Here is a 21,817-nt window from a genome sequence, read left to right as displayed (position 1 = left end):
CGAGCAGAGCACTGTGGTGGCAAGGGACTCTCTGGTGAAGCTTTCCCAGGCGTTGCCCTGCTAAAGCTTTGGCTTTCTCAAACAGTCATAATAAGATGATGTTGCCATTCTTTGGCCTTCCAGAAAGCCAGCAAGCTAAATGCCTTGAGCATCAAAAAAAAAAACAAAAAAACTGTTGTCATGGGCTTTGCTCTTGACTGGTCTACTTTTGACTGGACCACTTCTACCTCTTGCTTTTCACTGTGCTTTGTCTTCAGGATCATACTGGTAAAGCCATGTTTCATATGAAGTTACAGTTCTTTGAAGAAATGCTTCAGGGTCTTGATCTTGCTTGTCTACAACTTCCCTTGAAAGCTCTGCTCCTATCTGTAGCTGATCTCGGTGCAACAGGTTTGGCACCCATTGAGTGGAGAGTCTGCTCAACTTTTTCAGTCAGAATTGTATCAGCTGAACCAATTGAAATGTCTTTGGTGTTGGCTATTATTTCTGCTGTTGCTGGTCCTCTTCAATTAGGGCATGAACAAGATTAATTTTTTTCCTCACAAATTGATGTGGAAGGGCTGCTGCTATGGGCTTCATCTTCGACATCATCTCATTCCTTCATGAAACAAGTTATCCACTTGTAAACTGCTTTCTTTGGGGCACTGTTTCCATAAACTTTTTATACAGCAACAGTGATCTCACTCTTCCTCCACCCAAGCTTCACCATAAATTTGATGTTTGTTGTTTCAATTTGAGCAGAATTCATGTTGCACTTATCCTTTTAGTGCCTCAGACTAGATCCTGTTCAGACATGTTAGAACAAGTTAGTACAAATTTATTTTGGTGAAAAAAAAATGTTGAAATCCATGCTTTTTTTCATAGTATGCATTTTCCATGAACTTTTTGAAAATATATAATGAAATATTTTCAGCCTTAAGAAGTAAATTCTGACACATGCTACAACATGGATGAATCTTTAAAAATTATGCTATTGAAATAAGCCAGTCACAAAAGAACAAATATTGTATGCATTTACCTATATGAGGTACCCAGAACAGGCAAATTCAGAGACAGTAGACCATAGGTTACCAGGGACTGGGTAAGAACAGACTAGGATGCTATTGTTAATGGGCGCAGGATTTCTGTTTGGAATGACAAAATCATATTGGAAATGGAAACTGGGGATAGCTGTATAAACTTGTGAAGGTATTTAAAGCCAATTAGTTACTATACTTAAAAACAGCTAAAATGGGCTAGGCGTGGTAGCTCATGCCTGTAATCCCAGAACTTTAGGAGGCCAAGTCAGTTGGATCAGCAGAGGCCAGGAGTTCAAGATCAGCCTAACCAACATGGTGAAACCCTGTCTCTACTAAAAATACAAAAACATTAGCCAGGAGTGGTGGCAAGCAGCTGTAATCCTAGCTATGTGGGAGGCTGAGGAAGGAGAATTGCTTGAACCTGAGAGGCAGAGGTTGCAGTAAGCCAAGACTGCGTCACTGCACTCCAGCCTAGGTGACAGAGCAAGACTCCATCTCAAAAAAAAAAAAGAAAAAAAAAAGGGAAAATAGTAAATTCTATGTATACTCTTAACACCGTAAAAAATCTAGATTAAAAGTTTCCTAATGTATAAACAGCCTTAGAATAATCCTTTTCTTTTAAAAGAGGGAAAATATTCTCAATAAGAAAACTATATATATATATATATAAACGAACAAAGAAACCTAATTCAACACCCTGACATTTATTTTTAACCTGTTTAATGTCAGCTGTGCAGTTGATCCGTAATCAACAAATTGTACTAGGATAGATAATGGATTAAATTCTTTTATGGAAACAATCTTCGCTCTATACCATAAGCCATCATCATATTCTGCAAGGCAAGGCATTTCTGGAAAGACAGAAAGAGGGAAAAAATCATATTGTCTTTTATTAAATGTTTTTACTCCAAAGGAAATCAACATATCAAAGAGCTATCTGCACCCCATGTTTATTGCAGCACTATTCACAACAGACAAGATAGGGAATCAACCCAGGTGTCCGTCAACAGATGAATGGATGAAGAAAATGTGGTGTATATACACAATGGAATACTATTTGGCCATTAAAAAAAAGATGGAATCTTGTTATTTGCAGCAACATGGATGGATCATTATATTAAGTGAGGTAAGACAAGCACAGAAAGACAAATATCACATGTTCTCACTCATATGAGAGCGAAAAAAGTGGATCTCGGGAAGATAACAAGTACATTAATGGTTACATGAGGCCATGAAAGACATGTATATATGTGTTTGGGGTGGGGGGAAGAAGAGAAGTTGGTTGATAGGTACAAACATATAGTAGGAAGGAGTTAACTTTCAATATTTGATAGCAGACTAGTGTGCCTAGGTAACAACAATGGGTGGTATATTTCAGATTAGCTAGAAGTCTTGAAATGTTCCCAACACACAAATGATAACTGCTCAAGGTAATTAATACCCTAAATACTGTCTTGATAATTACACATTCTATGCATGCAGTATCACATGTACCACATAAACATATACAATTATGTATCAGAAATGTTTAATACAGAAAAGTACAAAGAAGAAAATGTAACAACCATATGCTCACCATCCAGAATTAAATATTGAACCGTTAGCCTCATGTTGGCTTTTTTTCTCTTCGTAGTTTATAAGCCTTTGTTCACTAATTCCTATGGATTAAGCTTCAAACAAAGATACTTCACCCGTTTTCAGAGTTGCTAGTTCTTCTATTCTTAAGGCTTATTAGCTCATATTGTCACTGCCCCAACTTCTCATACTCCCCTAGTCTCTTTTAGTGTGGGTCATCATCTTTGGCAAAGGATGATACATGTTTGCTGTTCCTGCCTTCCATTCTGTTCTCCCATTCATTTGCTATGGGACCACCAGAATTCAATTTTTAAAAATTCAATCACATTGCTCTTATTTAAAATTCTTTAATGGTACACCTTAACTGCGTGTAATGTCAAGTTCTTACTGCAATTCACAGGCTTCTTCAGTTATTTGTTCTCCTAAACAACTTCTACCGTATTTCCTCAATGAGTTACCTAAAAAGGACTACTTAAAACTTTGATGCTTCTATTTAGCTCATGGCTGCCCTCCTCACTAGAGTGTTTTCCTGAGCCCTTCTTTTTATGATGTTTATCATAAACATCAGAAAAACATTCTGACAGTTTTTAGGGTATTCATCACCTTGAGCAGTTACTATTCTTTCAAAGCCTGGCTCCAACATGACCAACAAAGCCCTAATAATTGATCACTGCTTTCCCTGTGATCCTATGGCATTACGCACACTCCTCTAAGAGGAGCTATTCTTTTCATACTATACTTGGTTTACATGTCTCTTTTCTGCTTAGAGCACCTGTTCTTGAGTGCAGAACTGCTGTTTGCATTCCTAGCATAGTACCTGATACAAGCAAATACTCAGTAAAGAAAAAAAGTGTGCTAATGAGTGCTAGGCTTGAGTAAAACTGTGGAAAAATTAGTACAGTATGTACTTCCCTTTGTACATGCTTAGATTTCAGAGCGATGACATGTGCCTCAGTTTCCCATCTTGTTCTACTGCCTTATGTCATCATGCTTTCTACGTAATTTCACAGAGAATTCTACTTGGTAAGTGATATTGAAATACATGACTAATGAATAAGGATTTTTATTTCAAGTAATTTTTATTAAAGAATTATAGACAATTTCTTGCATATATAGAGTCATCAGGGCCAGGTGCAGTGACTCACGCCTGTAATCCCAGCACTTTGGGAGGCTGAGGCAGGCAGATCACCGGAGGTTGGGAGTTCGAGACCAGCCTGCCCAACATGGAGAAACCCTGTCTTTACTAAAAATACAAAATTAGCTGGGTGTAGTGGTACATGCCTGTAATCCCAGCTACTTGGGAGGCTGAGGCAGGAGAATCACTTGCACATGGGAGGTGGAGGCTGCAGTGAGCCAAGATCACACCACTGTACTCCAGCCTAGGTAACAGAGCAAGACTCGTCTCAAAACAAAAACAAAAGGCTGGGCATGCTGGCTAATGCCTGTAATCCCAGCAATTTGGGAGGCCAAGGTGGGCAGTTCACTTGAGGTCAGGTGCTTGACACCAGCCTGGCTAACATGGGGAAACCCCATCTCTACTAAAAATACAAAAATTAGCTGGGTATGGTAGCACACACCTGTAATCCCAGCTACTCAAGAGGCTGAGACAGGAGACTTGCTCGAACCCAGGAGGAGGAGGTTGCAGTGAGCCGAGATCACGTCACTGCACTCCAGCCTGGGTGGCAAAACGAGACTCTGTCTCAAAAAACAAACAAACAAACAATCACTGAACACAGGTAAGACTGATGTTTTTTTCCTTTGCTAAAATAGCAAGAATAAATACATTCGTATGCATCAAATATTGCAATGACTAGATACATTTTCCTCAGAGAAGACTCACACATACTTAATAAAGATGGGAAGAATGGACTGAAAAGATAAAAGAGTAGAAATCTGACCTATCCTGACAGAACAGGTCATACTTTGAGACTGGACCTCAACATTACCATTGTAGGTGGCTTGTAATTAAAATGACAGCCATTAAGGTCTGAATGACAACTCTTGAAATTTCAGCTACTGATAACCTCAAATTTAAAAAGTCATCTTTATGCAATTTTCCAACACCATCTTATTTGTGGAACATGAAAGTGCCCCCAAGGGAGTTTACTTAAAGTCTCTTAGTTCACCTTTCTAATCTAGAAAGCAAGAAAGAGGTCATCTTCTTGGTTTCTTGAGGATTCCAAGAAATCATGCATGTAAAGTGAACATGAGGAAAATATCAACATTAGAGATAGCCCAAGGTTATCAGCCCATTAAAACAAAATCCAAGTTTTATTAAATATTGTTTCACTCAAATGTGGTAACTATACCTGTTCTAAAATCTGTCAGAGGAGGAAGCGTCTCTACTTTCATATTAACCCTCTGCAGTGCTTCATCAAGGCTTTCGGATTCTGATTCCCCGCTGACTCCACTATCATCTGTGTCACTATGTTGGTTAGACTGATTACAAGTTTCTATAGAATCAAGGCAAATATACACCTAAGTTGGGAGAAGGAAAGAAAAAAATTCAGATTCTGGAATTTCAAGAATTCATTTATGTGGACAAAATTATTGTGGCAGCCTCCAGCCATGTCCCAGGAAACCCCTACCTCCTGATATTCACCTCCTGTTCCTTCCCACATCCTACCACACTTATCTTGTAATCAAGAGAACACGACTAGGCTGGGCACGGGGGCTCAAGCCTATAATGTCAGCACTTTAGAAGGCTGAGGTGGGAGGATCACTTGAGCTCAGGAGTTAAAACCAGCCTCAGCAACACAGTGAGACTTCATCTCTACTAAAAATAAAAAATAAAAAATTAGCTGGGCACGATAGTACATGCTTGTAGTCCCAGCTAATCGGGAGCCTGAGGTAGGAAAAAAACTTGAGCCTGGGAAATTAAGGCTGCAGTGTGCTATGATTGTGTCACTGCACTCTCCAGCCTGGATAACAGAATGTGACCCCCATCTCAAAAACAAACAAACAAAAACGATAAAAAACCACACAACTGAAATGACAGTGTGTGACTCCTGAGACTGACTTATAAGAACATGTAGCTTCCGTTTTGGTAGAGCTCTGCCAGGGATTTCATGCTCCAAGAAGCCACAGTCATGCTGCAAGCAGACAACTGGAGAGGCCACGGGCAGAAAACAGAGCCTTCCAGGTGAGTCACGTGAGTGACTCTTTTCGGAAGTGGTTTCTGCAGCCTCTGCCAACATCATGATTGCAGCCTCCCGAGAGCCTGAGCTAGAGTGCTTCACTCAGCAGCTCCCAGATTCCTGACCCTTGTATGTGTTGTACTAAGCCGCTAAGTTTAAGGGTAACTTGTGATGCAGCAATAAATAATAATTTCAGCTACCGATAACCTCAAACTTAGAAAATCTTGGAAGGCTGAGGTGCGAGGACCGCCCACCTCTGTTTGGGTAATACAAAATTACCCAAACCAGCAATAGTTGTTTACCAACTATATAGAGCATAACATACTACTTACTCTGCCCTCTGATGAAATTAGAAAGCAAATCCTTCCCCTGCCTGTGAGAGAATGGCTTACTGTGTAAAAGGCTAAAGGAGCTGCTGAAGCTACTTATTTCTTCCTCTCTTTGTTAGCCAAGGACATGCAGGTGAACGTTCAGTGCCTTTACTCATACATTTAATCAATATTCACTGGGTGCCTAGTATTTATCAGCCACCATTCTAGGTTCTTGGGATACCTCAATGGACAACATGGAGCTAAATCCTAAGGGGAGGCAGACAAACAGAATAAGGAGGACACGGTGGCAGCCAGGTGGTTAAGTGGAAGAGTTCAGTGCAGGAAGAGGAAGGGGAGATGTTTAAGATTTCACAGGTAGAAATCCAAATATCAGATATAAACATAACATTGAATAAAGCAGTACAACACTGGGAACCCAGTTCTACCTTAAAAATCTAAATATCAGATATAAACATAACATTGAATAAGGCAGTACAACACTGGGAACCCAGTAGGTCCTTAGGAAACACTTGCCCTAAATATTAACAAATATCTGAAGAGGATATTACAGGGTGAGGCAAACTAGAGGTCACAAATTTGCAATATTTGAAATCAGAAAGATAAAGAAATGAAGAGTCACTTCTAGTGTGTTTTTTTCTTCTGAGGTCTGTTTCATTTGAACTGTAGAGATTTCTAGTGTTTAAGACCAAGATAGCTTTTTATGTTTTTAATCACCAACTAATCATTTAGATTACATACCTCATTAGGTGAGACAATGTGCTTAACTTGAACAGCACAGAGTTCTTCCCCTGGGGGAGGCAGAGATGAAGACAGATATGGTGGTAAAAGAGGAGTCTCTGTTTCCGACAAAAGCAATTCCTAAAATACCACAAAAAAATTCAAATTTCAGAATGAGGACGAAAATCTATTACATTATAAAAATTCACGATGGTGCCAATTTACTTTCAATTAGCAGAAAGCAAGCTCTCTTAAATACTCAATACCACAGAATGATTTTGTTACAGTAGGACCAAAACGTGATGATAAAGATCTTTAATATTCTTTTGTCCTCTAATTTTAAAAAGCGTTTTGTGCAAAAAAAGAAATGCATGAATGTTTACTGATTATCTACACACACACATACAATTCTAGATAATAGTCAATAGTAACTGCCACTAGTGAAGGCTGGGGTGTTTGAGGTGCAGAATGAGGAACAGATCCCTTTTTCTTTTATAAACTTTTACGGTATTTAAGAATAAGTACTTTCTAATAAAAACTAAAATAATACATGAAATGCTAAAAGAAAATATAAGTTAAAATCATCAAAAAGGTGTGCTTTCTCTTAAGCCCTATGAAAGCAAGCAAAAGAAATACTACAGTTATGTGATTTCCGAGAAGATCACAGCACCTAGCAATTGTTAAAAGCCAATGTATATAAAAATGTGGTGAATGTTTTTCTGCAAATACTAGCAATATCTTTATAAAAAGTTATTCTTCAAGAATATGATAATTATCTTAAGTAAAACCATCATATTCAAATTTGTAGGTTAATTTATTACTATTTAACATTTCCAAACTGGTAGCCAAACAAAACAAAACTTTTGAACCTGGAAAAATTCAGCAAGAAGTAATCTACCACTGTTCAAATTTGTTGAACTTAACTAAGTAATATGTAATTTACAATAAGGGTATGTTATTTTTGTAAACTACAAAGGTTTACTTACTAAAACTCTTCCTGCACCAAAAAGTCCAAGTGACAAAAGGAAAAACAGATAAATTGGACTTCATCAAAATTAAAAACTCTGGTACGTAAAAGCAAATTATCAAAAAAATGAAAAGAAAGCTGGGTGTAGTGGCCTGTAGTTCCAGCTACTCTGCAAAAAGGCGGGAGGACTGCTTGAGCCCAAGAGTTCAAGACTAGTCTGGGCAATATAGCGAGACTCTCTCTCTCAAATCAATCAACGTGAAAAGACAACCCACAGAATAAAAGAAATTATTTGCAAACATATATTTGATAAGGTACTTGCATGGAGAATTATAAAGAACTGCTATAGCTCAACAATAAAAAGATCAACAACCCAAATAAAAACGGGGAGATTTGAAGGGATTTCTCAAATATATACATACAAATGGCCAATAAGACATGAAAAGATCCTCAACAATACTAATCACCAGGGACAAGCATATCAAGTCTACAATGATACGCCACTTCACAACTAACCTAAAATGGCTAGAAAAACAGATTACAAGAAGTCATCTGGTGAGGAGGTGGAAAAACGGGGTCCTTGTATGTATGCCTACTGGCATACATGTAAAATGATGCTGACACTTTGGGAAACAGTTTTGGAGATCTTCAGAATGTTAAACATAGTTACCACAGGCTCAGTAATTCCACTACTAGGTGTATACTCTAAAGAAGGAAAAACATGTCTACATAAAAACTTGTATCTGATTAAACAGCAATATTATTCACAATCACTGTAAGATGGAATAATCCCAAGTGTCTATCAACAGATTAATGAGTAAACAAAATATGTCCATACGATGGAATTTTATTCAGCAATAAAAAGAAATAAAGCGCTAATATGTACAACATGTATGAACCTTGAAAATGTTATGCTAAGTGAAAAGCCAATGACAAAGGACCACATAGTATATGATTCCATTTATATGAAATGTACAGGATAAACAAATCCATAGGGACAGAAGATGAAGTGGCTGTCATGAAGCTAAGGAAGGAAGAATGCAGAATGACTGCTGCTGGTACGGGGCTTCTTTTTGGGGTGATGAAATGTTCTGGAAATAGATAGTGGTGATGGTTACAAAACAGTGAACAGTATTAAACACCACTGAAGTATACATTTAACAGGTAAATTCTATGATATATAAATAATATCTCAATAAAACTTATAAAAGAAAGCTCTTCCTGTCCTGTATCAGATCTTTTGTATTAATGAAGGGTCCCAAGTTTCCAAAATACTCGGATTGTTACTTACCTCAAACCTTATTTCCCATTGTTCCTCTTCATACTTTTTATCATAATCTGATCTTGGTTTCTGAAATAAACCAAGCATTTCAAAAAGTAAAATGAAAGTAGGAAAAAAAGTATTGTTGAGTAAAATCACCTTTAGCTATATTGTTTTAGGATACTTTCCATATTTCATCCCCACAAAAACTGGGTGCATTTCCTTGTTGGTATTCATTTATTTATTTGAGATCAACTGCAGGCAAATCTCATGTTCTGAATAATCTTACCATCTTAAGTTTTCAACAGTAAGAAACCTCAAACTTATGCTAACACATGTCAGTGCTAATTCATCTATTGTAAGAGTGGGAGCTCTTAACTTTCCCTTTAAAATGTTCATAGTGAATAGTAAAACTAGAACAGAAAAACTAAGTAATCTTTATAAAACCTGTTTAATAACAGATGGAACTTCTTTTACACTAACACATTCTCTCTCTCTCTCTCTCAGCCACAACAACCACACCTCTGCTTTAAAGAAAAAGCTGGCAGTGAGAATTACAGGTACAAAGTTACAACACAATTTCTATTTGAGAGAAGAAAGTAATTTTCTGTATCTATAGAACAATGTTTGATTGTGTACTATCATCAAAATGAACATTAAAAAGTCTAACAAGTAGACTGCAACTCTAAAAATAAAAATATATTGTGATATAAAATATAATGATGCATAATCTATTCCTATAAAAGATTTATAGCAGCTTGAAATGTGAAACCACATCTGTAACAGGCCATATTTTTAAAAGTACTAAACCACAGAAGCACCAGGCAAGGAATGAGCCGCTTACGGAAGCTAAGCTCAAAATGTGGCTCAGGGTTTCCTGTGAGAAGGCAAATGAGAGAATTTTGTAATACATGGCTTTTGTGTCAAGTAAAAGGAAAAAAATATTTTATCTGGCGCGAGAGCCCTCTTCTGGTATTGACTATAAAGATTTTAGAATGTGCATCTCTACATTCAAACAACACTGAATAGCATGGGCATCAATCACACTAGGTTTGAAGGTAGAGAAACATTAATTTAATCTTAATGTAATTAAAGTCTTTTATAGGACATTTATAATGCATGATACAGCCTATTTATCTTTCTCAGCAAAATGTTTATATCCTCTAGACTCTCTTAACAAATCGGATATGTAGAATCATATTTAAGACATAGTGTAAAACAAAATGTAACATTTTAACTAGACTTTTCTACACTTTAGATTTTTATAGAAAAATAGTTCACTTACTTCTTTCAACATCTCCTCAGTATGTTCAGAAGTACAATATTTATAATATGCCATAAAATAAGAAAGTGATATTCCACCAAAATAGAGATGAATAGACCATTTCTCCCATGGATTTTTAGGTAATTCCTATTTAAATTCAATAAAGATTATTATTATAAAAATGAAGTCCATTTGATGACTACATTTTTATAGTCAGCAAATATCAAATTTAGCTTCTGACAATCATAGTATTTTTTTCTTTTTTTTTTTTTTTTTTCTGACAACCATAGTATTAACTAGACTGTTTAGCTAGTGACTCATTTCATAGAATTTTCTTCCTGGTATTTTGACACGTTGTAAGGGAGTAATTTACTACTTTGGTTTATGTACTATATACTTACAAGTCCAAAGGGTTTTCTAGTTATTTACCACAAAATAACTTGCTATATATAATTCCAATTCCCAAATATATCACTTTTAGATGATACTAATAAATTACATAGAAGGAGAAATAAAAGGTTATGTTCACAGGTAAAGAAATAGTTTCACTTTAATATCCAAAAACTGGCAGGACTCAGAAGAGTCTAAAAGCAGGAATCAGGGTAACTTTAAAACTATGAATAAAGTCCATTTACAGTTATTGGGTACTGAATGTGTCCCTAACTGATAAGCTGACCCACAGCAATTCTCTTCGTTTCCACTGATCCCACCTTTGTCCAAACTCACTGCTCCTCAGTTTTACTGCTCCTCACTGAATTACTGTTGTTGCCTCCCAGCAGATCTTGTCCTATCTCTTCCTACCATTCAGTCTTCTGTCAATGCAGTCCCCTCCCACTCAGTCCTGCTCCTGCGTCAGCACGCTTCTCCCTGTACCTAGTGGTCTGTCCTCTAACCATTTTAAGGTCTTGACTAAAATGTTTAAAGTGGAACCTCCTCCCTGGCCATGCCATTTCTATCAGCCTCCTTTGCTTTGTTTTTTTCTCCTAGCGCCCATCACTAATATTCCTTACAGTTTATTTTGTTTTCTCTTTCCCACCACTGAAATGGAAGCTCTAGAAACGCAGGGATTTCTTACTTCTCAGCCCTCAGCTGTGTGTCCAGGCCTAGAGCAGAGGCTAGCACCTAAGAGGCCCTCTGTCAGCATCTCCCTTTGTGTTTCAGGGAGGAGTGAGTCTTGGCCAGGCCTGCTGTCGGTCGGGTTGTGTGGCATGCACATTCATGGTCTCTGAAACCTGGCAGCCTTTGCTATACCACAAGTTGTTCTTTTACGTTAATTAAGCTAAGCAGCAAAGAAAGCTGTCTAGACAAACTAAAAATTTCAATCTCTACCTTACTTCAGTGACTTGCCATGGAGAACTGAGTAACTAGGGAGGAACTCTTAGTAATAACAAAAGCTACTTTCTTATTTAAGTGGGTCTGTGCCTCCTTTAGGTCTTTATCACTCTATCATCACCCTTTAATATAAACATACTTTCCTTACCATATATCTTCCCACTTGGGTCCTGCAAACATAGCAGCTGCAGGTTGATCTTATTACCTCACTGCTCAGAAACCTCCACTGAGGCACTCCCTACACCCCACCAAACGGCCCCTACCTCTCCTGAACACTATTCACTACCACTACTCCTCACAAAACGTCCACTTTTTAAGTCAAACAGTTAGACCATTTCCCTAAAATGTCTCTTTGTATCTCTGTGCAGTTCATTTCCCCAGTCAGGAGAACGTTACTATCTTTGCTTTACGGGCTACCTCAATTCTCACTATCTCTAAATTCCTACTACTCTTTTTACCAGTTACTTAGATTTTGGCATGTTACTTTATAGTGGAAATTTTTTAGGTTTATGTCTTGTTTCACTAACCAGATAAGGGCTTTGAGGACACAGATCATGATAAACTCTCTGAATTACCTGGACCTAAGACAGTGCTGAGTATATAGCACCATCTTGGAAACCGCTACATATATTTATAAACATGTCCAACAATTTAATACTGCCCCCTATAACAAGACAAGCTGCTAATAAAGAATCTTTCAAATTACTGACTTTAATGGTTATGAAAGTTCTCAGAAACTTGTTCAAAATCAGGCTTATTTAAAGCAAGTCTAGGAACCAACCTGGTAGTTTCTTTTATGCTAATGAGTAATTTATATTCACATAAGAAGGTATATACCATTGTTTATCATCAAAAATATCCCTCAAATTATGTTAGCTATAACATTTTATGGCAAATAATTTATACCAACTATATATACTTTAAATTACCATAATGTGAATTTCCACCTCTCTCTTTGAAAGCAGTTGTTGAAGAACTTCTATTGCATCTGGTTGCCAGACATTTCCAACCTATTTGGGATTAATAAACTCAGATTCTTTTATGCTTTCATAAAATAAGAGCGGGAAGCAAATTAAGATACACAAAAGTAGCCACAAACAAATAATATCGGGTAGTAGTACAAAATACACAAGCAGTTCTTAGAGAATAGCATAGGTACATGATAAAAATAATCTTTAAAAAGGAATAATTTGAGTATTCATTTTATACTTTAAAAATATAAACCTGTTCAGCAAGAGGTGAGAGATTAAAACACACACACACACACACACACACACACACACACAGCCCCTACATTTAAATGCAAAACATTACATCTAAAACTTTTTTAAACAAGACCAATATGCCAATGTACTGCTTGTACAAGGCCTACGATATGTATTCATTAAGGAACAGTGATTGTTATGTTTTTATGTGTTAAGAGGTTCACATGGTAAGGCAGTGAGCCTTCCTGCAACAACCACGTGAGTCAACCATCTGAAGTGGACCCTCTGTCCCTAGTTCATCCTTAGGATGACTACACTTATGGTGGATATCTTGACTGCAGTATCACAAGGGACCCTGATATGGTTTGGCTCTGTGTCTCCACCCAAATCTTATCTTGAATTGTAATCCCCATGTGTTGAGAGAGCAACCTAGTGTGAAGTGACTGGATCATGGGGCAGTTTCCCTCATGCTGATTGTAAGTTCTCACAAGAGCTGGTCGTTTTCAAAGTGTCTGACATTTCTCCCCTCAACCTTCAATCTCTTTTCCTACTGCAACCTTGTGAAGAAAGTACTTGCTTCTCCTTCACCTTCTACCACAATTTACGTTTCCTAATGCCTCTTCAGTCATGCAGAACTGTGGGTCAATTAACCCTCTTTTCTTCGTAAATTACCCAGTCTTAGGTAGTAACTTTCCAACAGTGTGAAAACGAATATGGACCCCTTGCCAAAATAACCCAGCTAAGTCATTCCTAATCCCTGAGCCACAGAAATTGTATGAGATGATACAAGTTTATTATTGTTTCAGACCACTACATCTCAGCTTAATTTGTTATGCAGCAAGACAGAATAAGACACTCTTTTATCTGATCTCCAGTTTCAAGTTTGTTGTAATTTCATTTGATAAATTTTTGCAATCTTATACCTTCCCACTTATGAACATGTCTCTTCATTTATTCAGATGTTTTACAGCCTTCAATATAATTTTGGAACTGTCTTCACAAAGGCTGTTTAGCTGTCTTAGTAACATTTGTTGGTGTTTTATTACTTTTTTGTTGCAACTGAAATTTCACCTTACATTATAAATATTTCTAAAAATGTATTAACAAAAACTATTTAAAATTAATCATCCCACAAATTATTATGTACTCACAGGTGTGGTATTATGGAGCTGACAAGGAATACAAAACTGGGGTATATCAGGATACAGCAAAATAGGGTAAAGATGGCACTGTGGAATCTTTTCAGTGAATCCATGATCTAAATATTGTACCTGAAACAGGCCAAATAAAATTAATAGTTAAAATTATTATTAAAAGCTAGGGGACAAAAGGAATTTCCTGTTATTTGGGAAAAAAAAAGAAAAGACAGGCCGGGCTTGGTGGCTCACGCCTGTAATCCTAGCACTTTGGGAGGCAGAGGTGGATGGAGTGTTTGAGCCTAGGAGTATGAGACCAGCCTGGACAACACAGTAAGACCTCATCTCTATTAAAAACACAAAAATTAACTGGCTATGGTGGTGTGTGTCTGTGGTCACAGTTACTCAGGAGGCTGAAGTGGGAGGGATTGCGTAAGCCTGGAGGTTGAGGTTGCAGTGAGCTGTGATTGTACCACTGTACTCCAAGCCTGGTGACAGAGCAAGAACTTGTCTCAAAAAAAAAAACAACTTGAAAATTTTAAAATCTGCATTTAAAAAATTTCCAGGAAAAAAAGCAATACTGTATTTATTCCCTCATCCAATAGTGTATCAAACTTCATTGTAAAAAGGTTTTCTAACACTTAACCCATGAGACTTTTTTTTAAAAACTGGGTCTTACTGGATTTACAAATTCTTTTGAAATGCCTTAATCTTGATAATTCAATTTCTAAATTGTCTTAAGAATAAAGAATGCCAATAAATTATTTCTTCTGTCCCAACATAATGAAATGAACATATCACTGCTTAACTGGATTTGCTTGGCAATTAGCATTAAAAAATAAAATAGAATTGAACAAAAAAATGTCTGACTACGTCACAGATAATTAGTGTATGGTTTCACAAGATGTTTATTTCTTAATGTGGATCACAGGATAAACTTTGAAAGATACCTGGTTATGAAATGAAAAATCCATTGTGTACTCTAAAAATGTAAAGTGACCACATGAAAACATAAAAGGTGATGATTAAACTATCAAAGTTCTTTTAAGTAAGTTAAACAGATATTTGGACAGCGTGAAAATTTTTATAAAAGTTCATCATCTTATTTAGATTCTACAAACATAAAGTTCATGAAGTATAATAACTTGATGAACACTGAATTTTATTTTACCTTTGGGGGAAAAAAAAGGAGTTATCTGAGAAACTCAAACGCATGTATATGTAAATGTATGTTACTTTGCACATACATTCAAGTTGCTCAGATAACCCCTGTAACTATCCAGATGTTTAAGTACTTACCTCAAATTTAAAAATATTTGACTTCTATGAAAACCATTAAAAGTCTGTAGTTCAGTAGAAAAAGCCTAAGACTTAGAATCAGAAATTTAGGAATCAGATGCTTGGATATTAACTCTAGCATCACGACCCAGTAATCATGGCAGGTCACTGAAGCTAAATTACAATTTTCTTATGAGTAAAATGAGAATAAAAATCTATGTCTAGGATAACTGTAAACAAATTATAAAATATAAATGCATATATGTGAAGGAAGCTAAAAAAAACCCCAAAGTACTGTGTAATCATTAGGCATCATCATCAAACAGATAATAAACTCCTGTCCAGGTGGAAACAAAAGACAATTACACTTAAGGTTTTCTTCCCCATCCCCAGTTAAAACTAAAGTTTTCAAGTGCTGAACATATGATGAAGTATTTCATCAATTTCATTGCTTTACTTAGTAAGTACGATGTACTGGAGGTATTTTCATCTATATTTTATATATATACATCTTTTAAAGGATGTAGCTATTTTTGAAGATTTTGAATGAAACCTGAGTGCTACCTAATTACTCTGGAAAGGTAAATTAGCCATTACCCTGAAAAACTGACTAGGCCATAACAAATTTGCTAGTGAGATATTTAATAGATTGGAAAACATATTGTTTTACTTAACACTATGTGTGCAAACAGGGTTACCAATTACAACTAAGTGGTCCAACCATTAACTAATGATCAAATCCCTCCCTAGAAATATTTTTTGCTTATTCAGGTTACTAAATATATTTCAAAATAAAATGAAAATTTATTACAAATAAAAGTGTAACATGACTGATCTTCCTACACAATTTTCATCAAAAGATGTTTTAATCCAATTTTCTCATTTCAAATACAAAAGACCATCTAATGCTATAGCATTTAACCTCAGAACAGTCACAAAAGAGTATCAGACTCACTCTGACCGTGCCACCTACAACCTCCATCACCTTGCCTCGATACCACAGAGTATCGGATCCTCTTACTGCACATGCTTCTCCTTTCTTCCAGAAATAAGGCTCCAAAAGACCAAGGCTTTTTAAATTACTTTGAATTTCATTTGTCATTTTTATTAACTCAAATTCTGAAAAAAAGTATTAAACATAGAAAGCATTTAGGAAAATTCCCTATCATTTGTCAATTTAATAACTTCATCTCTTCAGTAGTATAATTAAAAATCAGTCTCCAAAACAGAACTTTTGTAAAAATCGGTTTTAAAACATATTAGTAATAGCATATAAACAATATTATGATCTTTTGATATTATGAAAGTACAAACATCATAAGGACCTCTAAACACATACCAGCTAGCCTAATATGAAAGTACTACCAATTTAAAATTGGGTCAGTTTGACAGCCCTAAGTAAAGCAGAACACAAGTTACATATTACTTGATGCTTAGGTACTGTATAATGAGGGGAATATAAATTGAAATTTCAGTTTTGCTTTCATTGCTAATTGGTCTATTATTTCCACAGTAAATATATACATCCATAACTGATACCATAGAAGACAGGCTCTGGAGTCAGCTATCATTCCAACCTTACTGTTTTAGTTGTGTGATCTCGGGTAGTTCCCTTACCTCCAATAAGCCTCAGTTTATTCTTCCATAATAACCACCTATTCTGGGTATAACAGCATCTTCTGGGAATAACAGTACCTGTCAGTATCATCAAGTACTGCAGGAGGATTAGATGTAAAGAATCCAGCACACTGCCTGGCAGTTAACAGGCTACCAGTTTGAACAATGACTATTTACACATGTCAAGCAAAGTTTCTGGGTTAAGTACTATTACCACAGGTCTCAAACGTTATTTTATTCTAGAACAGCTAATTGTACCGATTTTATTCTTTCAAATTAAAAAATACATTTAAGAGATCAACAAATGAGAGAAAAATTTCAGTAAATTCATATCTCCCACACCCATATCCATAGATACTAACTTGGAGTTAATGATATTTAAGCCCTATGATTGCTAGAGTTATCGACTATTCTGATGGGCCCAAGTTATAGTCAGGAAGCATTTGCATATAAACCTAAATATCTCAAGAGGAACCTGAATATTCTCAAAGTATCCTAAAGCTCCAGTCATTTACTGTAATCTTTTCTCATTCTCAAGAAATATAAACTTCTGTATTTATTTTATTTTTAGAAAATGAGACAGGGTCCCACTCTGCTGCCCAGGCTGGAGTTCAGTGGTATGAACACAGCTCACTGTAGCCTAGACCTCCTGGACTCAAGCAATCCTCCTGCCTCAGTTTCCTGAGTAGCTGCGACCCAGGAATGTACCACCATGCCCAACTAATTCTTGCATGTTTTGTAGTGATGGAGTCTTGCCATGTTGCCCAGCCTGGTCTCGAACTCCTGGGCTTAAGCAATCTTCCCGTCTTGGCCTAAAGTGCTAAGATTACTGGCGTTAGCCACCGCGCTCAGGCTGTATTCTTTCTTCATAGAGAGCCTCCAAACGTGTGTAAGTGACAGGTCCTACAAACCTGGAAACCCTCCATCCATACCCCTAGCATCTGAGTCCCAAAGTGAGGGAAATAAGAGACACACAATGGTGAAAAACAGGTTAATTTATGCTAGTCCTGATCTGAGAGTCATTTTAGCAGTCTATAGAAGCTAGTTCCACGTTGCTCCTCTTCCATGCTGGGACAGTATTAAGGATGTCTACATCCTCACTGGTGGCCTAAGTTCTAAATTCTGCCAACAACATGTATCATTGCCACTCTCAGGTGTACAAAAAATGGGGCTCCAGGATTTTTACATTCTCAAGGATCCCAAAGTTTACAGATGCACAAAAATATTGAAATCATGGAGGAAGTAGTAAAATCCTGGGTGGCAGCCTTCACATATCATGATGCTAAAAACCCAACTACTTCATCACGTATCTAACTCCCTTATTCTTATCAAACTGCATTACTTCTTTTCTTCCAGCCAGGCTGAACCTCTATGTCTTACTGATGCCTATCACTGTGTGAGTTCTTTCTCTAAGTTCCTAACTCTAAAAAGGTCTACTAGTATTTTTTTCTTGTCCATATCGATCTGTATTTCCAAAGCCATGGAGTTTGGAGCATTTCTCAAAAATATTCTCCTTCCTCATCTCTAGTCTAACTTTGCCTTTGCTTTGTGACCTTGCAACACTTTGCACACAGTGTGTCCCAGAGAAAGAACAGGGTAAGGTAAAGAAAACACATGATTTAAGGAGCCAAGATGCACCTGAAGAACAAGAAAGTCAATAGATTTCAAGCGTTATAACTTATACACCAAAAGTAATATAGGCTATATTCAGGAAAAAACTGTGGTATTGGTGTAGGGATAGATAAATAGAACTAACACAGAATAGAAAGTTCAGAAACAGGCTGGGCACAGTGGCTCAAGCCTGTAATCCCAGCACTTTGAGAGGCCGAGGCGGGCGGATCACGAGGTCAAGATATTGAGACCATTCTGGCCAACAGAGTGAAAGCCCGTCTCTACTAAAAATACAAAAAAATGAGCCGGGCGTGGTGGAACGCGCCTGTGGTCCCAGCTACTCAGAAGACTGAGGCGGAAGAATCGCTTGAACATAGAAGGCGGAGGTTGCAGTGAGCCGAGATTGCGCCACTGCACTCCAGCCTGGTGACAGAGCAAGACTCCGTTTCAAAAAAAAAAAAAGAAAAGAAAGTTCAGAAACAACTCCTGCATATATAGAACCTTAATTTTTGACAAAGTTGGCACTGCAGATCAGTGGGGAACATGTGGAGTATTAAGCAGATGAGCTGGAACTACTAACTAAATCTATAAAAAAAATTAGATCTCTTCTTCATAACTACCTAAAAATCTATTCCAAGATGGCTTAAAGACTTTACATAACAACAAAACTATAAACATTTTTTTACAAGACCATATAACAAAATAGCTTTCTGATCTCAGAGTAAGAACGGATTTAATATGAGATACAAAACCAAAAAACAAAGATGACTGACAAAATTACGTTAAAAAGACACTAAAAAGACAAGAAACTGAGAGAAGATATCGGCAACACATAAAACTAACAAGGGATAAGTGTTCAGGATATATTAAGAACTATAAATCAGAAAGCAGTGACTTAATGGAAAGTGAGCGAAGACATGGACAGGCATTCCATAAACACAGAAATACAAATGACTCAAATAGAAGAAATGATGTTTACCCCATATGAAGTCAGGAAATGCTAATTAAAGCCATAGTGAGGGACAATTTCATATCCATTACGATTGGGAAAACTTAATCTGACATTATCAAGTGTTAGCAAGGATGTGGGGTAATGAGAATCCTCACGCACTGCTAGTGACGAACGTAAACTGTTATAAACAACTTGGAAAAACTATTTTTTATTTTAATTTATTTTTTTCAGATGGAGTCTCATTCTGTTGTCAGGCTGGAGTGCAGTGGCACAACCTCAGCTTACTGCAACCTCTGTCTCCCAGGTTCAAGCGATTCGCCTGCCTCAGCCTCCCGAGTAGCTGGGCCTACAGGCATGCGCCACCATGTCCAGCTAATTTTTGTATTTTTAGTACAGACAGGGTTTCACCATGTTGGCCAGGATGGTCTCAATCTCTTAACCTCGTGATCTGCCTGCCTCGGCCTCCCAAAGTGCTGGGATTACAGGCATGAGCCACCAGGCCTGGCCAATTTTTGTATTTTTACTAGAGATGGGGTTTCATCATGCTGGCCAGGCTGGTCTCAAACTCCTGACTTCATGTGATCTGCCCACCTCGGCCTCCCAAATTGTGGGGATGACAGGTGTGAGCCACTGTGCCAGGCCAATGATCCACCAATTCTGTTCACTAGATTATGTGCTCTACACAAATTTTGCCTGTGTGTAACAAAACACAGGTACAAGAATGTTAACAGCATTTTTTGTAATCATGGAAAATCTAGAAACGTTAAGTGTCCATCAATAGTAGAATGGATAAACTGAGCTATAAACATTCACAGGAATGCTATTAATTCGTTTAAAAAACGAACAAAACAGCACTTTGGGAGGCTGAGGCAGGCAGATCCCGAGGTCAATAAATCGAGGTCATCCTGGCCAACACGGCGAGACCCCGTTTCTACTTAAAATACAAAAATTAGCTGGGAGTGGTGGTACACGCCTGTAGTCCCAGCTACTTGGGAGGCTGAGGCAGGAGAATCACCTGAACCTGGGAGGTGAAGGTTGCAGTGAGCCAAGATAGCGCCACTGCACTCCAGCCTGGTGACAGAGTAAGACTCCGTCTCAAAACAAACAAAAATGAATGAAATATAATGAGATGAATCAAGGTGGACAAGTCTCAAACATTTTGATGAAAAGTCACAAAAGAATATGTACATTTGGGTTCTGGTTACATAAAGTTTGAAAGATTGAAAACCTAAAAAATTTGTTTAGTGATGCATATAGGAAATAATAATTAGCAAACTGATGAAAGTGGCTGCCTTGGGTAGCAAAACAGGGAACATGATCAAGTAGGGCCACACAGGTCTGCTTAGGTTCTGGTGCTGCTGCTGCTGCTGCTGTTTTTTTTTTTTTTTTTTTTTTTTTTTTGAGACACAGTTTCCCTCTTGTTACCCAGGCTGCAGTGCAATGGCGCTATCTCGGCTCACCGCAACCTCCGCCTCCTGGGTTCAGGCAATTCTCCTGCCTCAGCCTCCTGAGTAGCTGGGATTACAGGCACACGCCACCATGCCCAGCTAACTTTTTGTATTTTTAGTAGAGACGGGGTTTCACCATGTTGACCAGGATGGTCTCGATCTCTTGACCTTGTGATCCACCCGCCTCGGCCTCCCAAAGTGCTGGGATTACAGGCATGAGCCACCGCGCCCGGCGATGCTGCTTCTTATTGTGGGGAATGTGTATATGGCTACTCATTTTAAAGTTTTTATTTAAATAACACATTTTGTACTCTTTCACATTAATAACACTTTATAGTAATTTTAAAAAATTCATTTGAACATCTAGTTTTAGTCATCTTTAGTGTGATCAGCACATTGACCCTTACATCACACTGTAGAAGTCACCTTTTGGGATCCCATCTTCATGTGCTATTAGATTTCCCACTTTGAGTAAAGGGATCTGGGGCTTTATTTCCTTTTTCTTGAACTTCGTGTAGTTATCAAAGTTGTTCAAGGTTCTATAGTTACGAAGCAACTCTAGAGTGATTGCCTTCTTTGGCGTATGTTTACCTCCCAGTGCGTGATTTCACTTTGTTTTGGAGCTTGGTATATTCTTTACTTTTATGCCAATTCAGTAAATGTTAATTAAAAAAAAACAGGCATTTGATCTGACTTATCTGGGAGAGTTGTTCAATCTGCCACAATAGTGGAAATGAAATTCCAAATTCCTTTCTTCTTATACTGAGAATAGCACTCACATAATTATAAGTATGTAACACTGCTATGTTAGAATAATGAAAGGACTGCATTAAATGGTTTTTATGTGTTAGGCACTATTTAAAGCACTTTGCACGCATTGTGTGAAATCATTTAATCCTCGTAACAACCTTGTGAAAATAACATTCAAAGAGGTTGCCCAAGGTACTTCAATCCCTGTCATTCTTA

At 37.3% G+C, this 21,817-nt stretch overlaps 1 protein-coding gene across 1 annotated transcript in view; it reads right to left on the bottom strand.

The window, feature by feature from the left end:
* LOC105720459 (RING finger protein 17) overlaps positions 1 to 21,817 on the bottom strand; it is a 114,371-nt gene that overhangs the window by 5,735 nt on the left and 86,819 nt on the right. The window contains exons 26-33 of the mRNA XM_064373501.1: positions 16,179 to 16,342; positions 13,961 to 14,080; positions 12,534 to 12,614; positions 10,294 to 10,419; positions 9,039 to 9,098; positions 6,802 to 6,921; positions 4,904 to 5,072; positions 1,735 to 1,870 (exon numbers count right to left, since the gene is read on the bottom strand). Of these exons, the coding sequence (XP_064229571.1) occupies positions 1,735 to 1,870; positions 4,904 to 5,072; positions 6,802 to 6,921; positions 9,039 to 9,098; positions 10,294 to 10,419; positions 12,534 to 12,614; positions 13,961 to 14,080; positions 16,179 to 16,342 (976 nt within the window). The remainder of the gene's footprint in view (positions 1 to 1,734; positions 1,871 to 4,903; positions 5,073 to 6,801; positions 6,922 to 9,038; positions 9,099 to 10,293; positions 10,420 to 12,533; positions 12,615 to 13,960; positions 14,081 to 16,178; positions 16,343 to 21,817) is intronic.

Source organism: Aotus nancymaae, unplaced genomic scaffold (assembly GCF_030222135.1).
Source record: "Aotus nancymaae isolate 86718 unplaced genomic scaffold, 86718_ANA_hifiasm-v0.15.2.pri h1tg000009l, whole genome shotgun sequence".
NCBI classification, from domain to species: Eukaryota; Metazoa; Chordata; class Mammalia; order Primates; family Aotidae; genus Aotus; species Aotus nancymaae.
The sequence above is the reverse complement of the archived record's forward strand: the minus strand, read 5'-3'. Positions and strand labels throughout refer to the sequence as shown.